Source organism: Vigna unguiculata, chromosome 7 (genome assembly GCF_004118075.2).
Source record: "Vigna unguiculata cultivar IT97K-499-35 chromosome 7, ASM411807v1, whole genome shotgun sequence".
Classification (NCBI taxonomy): Eukaryota; Viridiplantae; Streptophyta; class Magnoliopsida; order Fabales; family Fabaceae; genus Vigna; species Vigna unguiculata.
In genome coordinates, this window is record NC_040285.1 from 33,874,398 (window position 1) to 33,883,211 (window position 8,814).

Genomic DNA, 8,814 nt, shown 5'->3' on the forward strand with positions numbered 1-8,814 from the left:
CTATGTTTGGGCTGCCTGACCAAAGGTGTAGCTGAGAATATTGATATGTGTAGCTGAGAATATTGATAAATCATACGGTAGATATACATATGGATTCTTTTTATGAATTTTGGTGCTTCCTAATAGTGGAAGGGAAAAGTGTGATCTAAGTGACAACATTATCTTCCAAAATATTAATGAGAAAGACCGACCTGTCCACTGTGTGAGTCCAGATCCAACGAAATTCAGGATTTTTGTGTGGGGTAGCATGTTTTGATAGAAAATCTAGCTCTAGTGCTCCACCAACCTAAACCATAACACCAAAAAAAAATTACTTTTTTTCCTGTTACATGCGCATGACATTCTTTTGGGACCACAAATTATTTGAGAATCCACTCATATGGTCTAAGACATTCACCTTTCTGCATTACCCTTCAATTAGAAAGTTGCCCCTTCAAACAAGTTTTGGTTCCTGATATGTTTATGATTCCATCCATCTTATACTATATTGTGTCGTATCAACTCTTCATACACATACACTCACAGGGATAACATATAATAATGAGTACCAAAGCTCATCATTAAACTTTCAGTACACTTCAAAACTTGTACATGTCATAATTCAGCCACAAATGTAGCTCATTCTTATATTTTTTTAAAATAAATAATAGTTCATGTAAAGTGTAATCTGACTAATTTAATCGTTAATCTAAGTGATTAAGAATTCCACTGTTTTCGGTCAAACCTTACAGTTGAACCTTGGAAATCTTCTGTGGCTAATAAGGCTCAGATTTGGTTCGTTTGAAATCTAAAGCAAATATCAATCAGAAGAAAAAGGAGAGGGATCGGAGTAATCAATTGCGAATCTACTATTTTTTCTTTTAAATCTATGAACATATCTTGATTGAATATACTTTTTTAAGCATCCACAGTCAAACTGACTCTAAAAAACCTATCATATTAATTTCATTCAATGTAAAAAATATTTTGTTTTTATTTCAATTATATTGAAAATGAAAATATGCAATACTTTTTCTGCATCCTCCAAAAATTAGAACTCTGAAGGGTGAGCCACCTTAATGGTGTTAAGGGCCACCGTACATGAGTCAGATACACATGTGACGAGACCAACTGTGGATTCAGCTTATTGATATCTGGATTGAGTTTGAAATCTTATCATATAAATGATTTTCCATAAATCCATGTACATCAATACCTAACTCTTTAGGTTAACTTTCCCATTTTCTATTTGATACTTTTAAAATATTTGTATTGAATTGATGGTCATAATTTAAGACCCACCGAGCCGAAGGAGGGGTTGCTGCTCTCAACCCCATGATACCACGTGGGCGTGCACCATACATTTATATAGCAGGTACCTTTCATCCTCAGAACAAACCAGAGGAAGAGATGGAAGAGGGAGAAACGAAGATGGAAGAAAAATACACACTCGTGTGCTTTCTCCATGTCTCCAATACAAAATCATGATTCAAGGGGACGAAGCAGTGCTCACTTCTCGTAAGTCTGTCATGGGGTTCAACATTTTGGGTGTCTTCTCATCTTGTCTTTTTAATTAATCATACAACCATACTTTCTACACTCTTTTTAATTGTTCTAGTTTTTACACTGTTCTCTCTTCAACCAGATCTCAATGTACTTCTACAAACTCTCATCTTTCTATTGCTCTATGATCCTGCACTCTTGTGCATATGTACCATGTTCTTGCTATGTGTATCACAGGTTGTAATGGGTGAATAAAACAGTTTGTTGGTGGATTGTTTTTGGTTCATGGAAGATGTTTTGTTTTTGGTAAGTAATATGTAATGGGTAGGTTGGGATAGTTAATGATGTTTCCACAATGCATACTTTAATCAAAGTGTGTGTATATGTATATGTCAAATGTATATCGGGTTTTATGTTTGTCCTTTAGTTTTTGGACTATGTGGTTGGGGTGCACTTCTTGATATACCACTATATCGTAGGTGTATGTTGGCAAAAACTAGACAACCTAGGAAACGTGGCCATTAACGGATTCAATGAGTATTTATGATCGATATCAACTTTTTGCGAAAATGGTGCACCACCACACCCATCTTCGATGTACCGACACAGTGGTCATCAAATAACTTGAAATTTGTTTGTTTTGGATATGGTGGGATGAGAGGTTGAAAAGATAGGTTAGGATGGCAAGAAGGGATAAAATAATTTATGCCAAAATAGAATGGCAAGTTCTAAAATTTAAATCAATTGTTATTTATTTAAGAGTTGGGTTTCATACCTAATAAAAAATAGTGTAATAAAAAAATAATTATGCAATACTATATGTTTAAGAAGCATAATACTATATGTTTATTTATTATATACAAAAACAAAACCTTTATATACGTTTAATCTTACCTCTTCCCTGTTAAAACGGCACAGCTGCTGACAAAATAATAAAAATAGATATAAAATACTATTAAAAACTCGCATTGTTAATTAACATTTGGATCTTTCCCTTTTGAAACAAATAATACCTCTTTTAAACTTTAAAAAAAAATGACAATAGCCTTTTTTGAAAGATATTAAAATCAATTATATTTTTCAAGAAAATGACATTCTGCCGTTGCGTTTTTAATAAAATCATATTTATTTTACATTTTATTTAGAAATAGCATACTATCCAAAATCTAACTGAAAATTATTTAAATTTAAAACATAAAAAGTTACAGAATTTTGTAAAAAATTGAGGAAATTAATCATTATATATTAATAATATCTAAAAAATTGTGAGTCAGTCAGCCAATTACAAATAGACTTATAAAAATTAAAAATATTTCTTGAGAAAACTGTTTTAACATAGAAATGAATTACTATTATAATTAAAAATGATATAATTATGCAGGAAATGAGATAAGATAATTTTTAATTAAATAAAAATATTCCTCCATTAGCACCTATTCGGGTTTCATCAGACTCTTATAACATCTTTCAATTTCATGAGCATTTCAACAGAAATACAACTAATGGAGCTCACTTTTTTTCGGATCAACCTTTGCAAAGCAATGTCTTCACTCCTTTTATGCACGATGAACTTGACCCTTCGTCTGTTCTCCATTTCAATTCCAAAGCAGTAAAATAATACAACAAATACTGTAGTCGCAATAATTGTTTATTTTTCATAAATACCTCTGGGCGACATCTTCATTACATATTTACAAAAGTATGGAAATCTACATAATCAAAGTTTGACAAAGATAGTCCAAACTATAAAGCATAAATTGACTATCAGAAAGAAAGGGGCAATGGCAAGAAAAAAGGAAAAATGTTCAAAAGAAAAAGAACAACAGCAAAAAGAAGAAAGGTGCATTGGGCAGAGATTGTTCCATACTTTACAGTTTAACCGTGAGGAGAACAATAACTTAATGAAGCTTCAACATTCCTACAAGTATCTAAAATGAAGATTAAATTCTACTTCTCTTACCACACATGTATTTCTTGTAAACTATTCACAAGCCAATTTTGTGTCAAAGCTAGTCAAGCATATGGCAAAAGCCTGAAATGCAGAGAGGGGGTACCGGTAGTCCATTGTAAACATATCCTTGCCAACCTTACCAAACTGAAGAATAATCTTGTCATGGTCAGAAGAAGACTGTGTTGGCTGGGATAGAGAAGGTCCTGATCCTACAGGGGGGGCGGCGGCAACGGTTGGCGGTGCGGCAGCAATGAGCTGAAAATTCTTAACAGAGGCAACGGTGACCCTTCCTCTAAAGTTGAGACACCAACACTGCAGCTGTTCATGCCACCTTGGGGACTTGTTCTTGAGAACTAAAGGTCTCACCTTTCCCTCCTGGTCTTCATTACCGGTTCCCATGATGTCTGAGAACCTAGAGCTGCTAAACTCGGTTGAATGGTCAATTGATTTTGAGAAGGATATACTGCGGAAAGAATCCTCAAGGGGGCGAGAAAGGAGTTCTGGTTGGCCTGGGACAACGCCATTAGGCTCAAGGGATGATGCAGGAATGGAGTACATTGTGCAATTCATCCTTCGCGGCCCCCTAGTACCAAGAACATTCAACTCATACGTCACCTGGGCAATGTTGTAGCTGCCGCTAGGGACCTTCGGAGAAACCTTTTTCGAAAACCTACGGCTACGCCCAGGTGGGGACAGCATAGCATTGTAGTACGGTGGTTGTGTGTCATAAATTATGAACTTGGTGCCAAGAAAATTTGACCTGGAACAACCAAAAATTAATAGTGTAAGTCCATGATGACTACAAAGTAAAGAAATAATTGAGTTGTAGTTTCTTGAATGATGGCGTAAACACTTATGCATAAATTTAGATCTTGTACAGGTCAGTAAAAACCAAAAAATTGTTGTATCCATCACTGTTAATGCAAAAATGAATGTCAAGCAGCCCCAAAATTCAGTCTTACCTCAGTTTTCCGATGTACGTACTACTAGATCTCGATATGTTATCTGCATCCATTGATATAATATACTCCGTGCAAGTTGTTCTTCTGGTCCTTTTTGCAGAGAGAAGAAACTTTCCATTTTCAACAAGCAAGGCTGCAGGAACACATTTATCAGTCCAGAACAGGTCCCAAAAACAATGATAGCCAGGAACATAAAATTGCTAAATGCATATTTATACACCATATTGGAACAGCAAGACACTTGTCAACTCAAAATAAGGAACTACTTGTTCCAGCATGGAAAACATTTGAACCAATAAAACAAGTAGGATATAGGCATGGCATGAACTATTCTCTCGTAATTAAAGTCAACCAAGCATAGACATGCATCACACACCATTAAAACTTCAGCAAAGCTAACAAGCCAAAACACACACCAAGTTAAAATGATGCTCGGAACATGGTTGAATTATTTTGAATGGAAACTAGAAGTGACATCAGCACCCAACCCTCAAGTAACTTGGTCACCAGTTATTACTTACTTTCATAAACTTCAATAAAATGATACAATAAGTTTGCAAGTGGGCCACAACAAAGAAGTTGACCATCATATTCAAACACAAGTATCTAAATTGCATTAACAACAACAGGTTTTGATAAAAAATGAATTTGAACACACAATTTCCCACGCCACAAGGAAGCTGTAAGATCGAGTTTAAGGTAGCAAAGCATACATTTAAAAAAAAAAACCACCTCATTTCATCATTTTTCACCAATCCAAACATAGAAATGAACATCACAAGCAATTAAGCTGAACAAAAAATCAAAGAAACAGCAATATTGATAAAGGTGACCCGGCTGATATTGATAAGGGAAAAAATCAATAAATATATCAAAGGCCATAAGCACAAAAATTACACAATAAAAGCAAAATAAAGAAAGAACAAAACAAGATGATCAGAAAAATTCATATATGTTAAAGTCAACAAAGGAAAGCTTACCAGGACTGAGGCAAAGGAAGAGATGGTATGTCAGCTTAGATTTGTCTCTTTTGATGAAACACTGGATGGTTCCATTCCTATGCCCAGGCTGCAGACAAGACAAGAGTTAACGAAGAATAAAAATGTAAACTTTGGTCATGGCACAAATTTCATATCCTTTATACATAAAGCAAATACTTTACACAGATTTTAGGCACAGGATAGAAGAAAAAAAATGTCATACCTGCTTCAGGGCAACAGGGAAAGTAATCTTCCCACAGAATTCAGGACTGCTGACAATTTCTTTGCACATTTCTCTCCAGGACTTGCACACGGCAGCACATGCAACCACATGCTTACGACCAGGCCATGTACTCTCGCTTGCTTCCAATCTATTGATTACATCGCGAAGGAGCTCAGGGGGAAGGCTAGCCCACCGACTGTTCTGTATAACCGCTGGCTGCTCCTGCAACTCGTGGACCGAACTGCGTGACTTGCCCCTGTTATGGCCAGGAAGCCTTACCTCAAAGCTCCTCCTAGATAGGCTTCCAAATCCATCCCTTACATCACGAACTATGCTGCGGAAGGACATTTGTTCTGATATACTCACACCCCACAACTTGATATATCATCAAAGAGCCACCGAAACAATAAATGCTCCACTCCAGTCACTAAGAGGATCTCACAACTGAAACCTTAGAAGAGTGAGGAGCTGCAAATAAACAAAACTTTATTTTAAATTGCATCTTCGATGCTTAGTGATCGAGAAGCGAAAGAGAATGAAGACAGATTGGGTAAAGCACATAGTGGATGAATAAAAATAAAACCTAAGATTCTCATAAAAGAAAGCCCCACATGGACCTAAAGGCTAAAATTCCATACTTTAGTCAGAAACCTGTTTTTGAAGGGTTTTTAAACCTAATTTTGTTTCTCCTCATTCTAGCTTAACATACGAGCAACTGAACCAAAACAAAAGGCTTACTGAAGGTTCTGTTTTATACTAACTTCAACTATATGTGGAATCTGATTTCCCTGTTTTTTTTGTTGCGGAATTTACTACGCCACGAATCGAATAAAATACCCCTTCACACGCACAGGGGGCAGAGACAAAACAAGCACACAAGAGAAAAAGAGGGGTCTTCTTTCTAAACGCGGAGATCAAATAACATAACGAGATCTTTAAAGAGCAGAAAAATAGATCAAAGCTCTAGACTACCGACTTTCTTGTTAGCCAAATAACAAGATTCCAGAAGAATTCCAGAACGAAAACATAAATTTATTTATGTCTTTGCAAGTTCCCAAAACTACACAACAAGAAACACGTCTGGGACTACCCAAATATAAAAATTTCACAAAACCAAGAGTCCTTAGACTAAAAAAACAGAAACTTTGAAAGGCGAACAAGAAACCCGGAAGGAAAAAGAATTCGAGGTTACAAACCATATCCCAAAACACCAGGGTCTCGAAGTTTCCCACACCCCAATCACAGCGAAGGAAAAAAAATAAATAAAGAGCACAGAAAGTTTGAAGAAATGGAGAAAGATTAAAAAGATAAGAAATTGAATAGAGCAAAGGTGCGTTCATACACATAAAACCACCCAAGGCCATTAGATGAAGATATAGCTGACTAACCATGATGTTCCAAAGTCTTGTCAGATTACACGTTTTCAGATCCTGTGTGCTTCACAAATCACAACTCTCTTTCTCTCTCTAACTTTTCTCTCTTTCTCTCTCCAACACAGAGGCTGACTCTCTGAGGCACGGACTCAACGCCTTCATTAAATCCACCCCCACACACATGTAAAAAGAAATGGAGAAGCCTTATATATAATACTATAATTCCTCACCTTCAATCGTGTTTAGAATGTTATTTACGTATATTTTATTAAAATAAAAGTTTAAATATCACTGAAAAACAATAACAATATAATAAATTATTTATATTTGTTTTCCAAAAGAAAACTGCTCAATCATTAATTATTTTTAATGATTATCATGAATTTTCAACCAAACAATAAATAGCAGTTAAAATTTGTTATTAATTATAAAAATACCAAAGTTATTGAAGTACTAGCAATTTTTCGTGGGTAAAGGCTGAAATTACGGTTTTGACCTTGACAGTTGACCTTTACAAATTACTACAAAAGGTTATACCGACTAACGATGCTTGGTGTGCTCACAGTTCACGCTTTGCCTCAGTGGGGGTCGGATAGCATGCGAAGTGGTGTACACAGACTTAAGGTGGTCACGCAATTCTATTTATGGTCACGCAACACTATTTATTCTATTTATGGTCACGACAAATCTTTCAATCTCATTTTTTATTGTATTTTCTTTAGAAAATTACAGCTTTCCTGTTTTTCTTTGCATCAGTTTTGCATTTTTATATTACTATTGACATTTTACTTTTCTTATTTGTTGAAAAATTGAGAATGGAAAAAATCACAACCGTGTATGATTGATCATAGTACAAATAATCAATTTAAAGTGATTATTTAAATTAAAAAAATAAAATAAAATAATATGGTTGACTGCAAAATCAATTTTCATGGCTTATTTTTTTATGTTTGTTTCAAGCGAGAGAAACATGAAGTACGAGAAAGAATTGCGCTTATATTTAGAAAACTAATAAAATCAATTGTTAAAAGCGAAAAAATATTACACTCTTTTTCCACTTAAGTATACGAAGAAAAGCACAGAAATTGTCATTTTCCTATTTTTATAATAACTTATATTTAAAAACTATTTCATGATTAATTAAAAAATAAATACAATTAGATAAAATATAAGAAAATATTTATTCTTTATTATAATATAATAAATATTTAAAATATATTAATAAATAATTTTAACAATGTATTTAATTATTTAATTTTATTAAAAAAATATTTATCAACACATGTTCATAGATTTTAATATTTTTTTCTTATTTCACAGTTTTTTACTTAATCTAAACTACTTCACATTTCTAAAATTCACTTATTTTTACTCTCTCAAATTTATCATCCCATCCAAAGAAATCTTTTAGACTATATTTTGTGCCAAAATTCACACTCTCCCCACTTTTCCCAGATTTTGTTATTCATTCACTCTCTATTAAATCAGTATTTCATTTTATTTATTTATCTTAACCAATAACGTCTAGGGATTATGAGAGTTTAATAGTTTGAGATCAATTTAATTAATAAATTAGTTGTTTGGTATTTATTTTCCTTTAGAATTTTCAATCTGGTACTCGTTTTTTAAAATATTTTACTTTCATTTTAATTTTTGAAAATGTGTTTTAATTAGACTTTTTTTAGAAAAAAATTATTAATGTCGTTGCGTGCCACTGTCAACCTCTTATTTTTTAATTTTTTAAAAAAAAATTAATTTTTTTTAATTTAAAAAAATGTCACGTGTAAGATCTTGATGACGTGGCATTGTTAGTGTCACGTGACAAGGTACTATCACGTGTCAG

At 33.8% G+C, this 8,814-nt stretch overlaps 1 protein-coding gene across 4 annotated transcripts; it reads right to left on the reverse strand.

Moving 5' to 3' along the window:
• Positions 1–3,112: 3,112 nt before the first annotated feature.
• Positions 3,113–7,148, reverse strand: LOC114191584 (tubby-like F-box protein 8). Of its 4 annotated transcripts, none has more exons than XM_028080841.1 (5): positions 6,987–7,148; positions 5,599–6,066; positions 5,376–5,463; positions 4,396–4,528; positions 3,113–4,193 (listed from the first exon to the last, which is right to left on the reverse strand). In XM_028080841.1, exons 2-5 carry the CDS (start codon positions 5,944–5,946, stop codon positions 3,464–3,466), a joined length of 1,299 nt encoding a protein of 432 aa, XP_027936642.1. In that variant the 5' UTR covers positions 5,947–6,066; positions 6,987–7,148; the 3' UTR covers positions 3,113–3,463. The 4 variants fall into 4 exon arrangements, with proteins under 4 accessions (XP_027936642.1, XP_027936644.1, XP_027936643.1 ...); XM_028080843.1 differs by lacking the exon at positions 6,987–7,148 and adding an exon at positions 6,941–6,964; XM_028080842.1 differs by lacking the exon at positions 6,987–7,148 and adding an exon at positions 6,795–6,934.
• Positions 7,149–8,814: the final 1,666 nt, after the last annotated feature.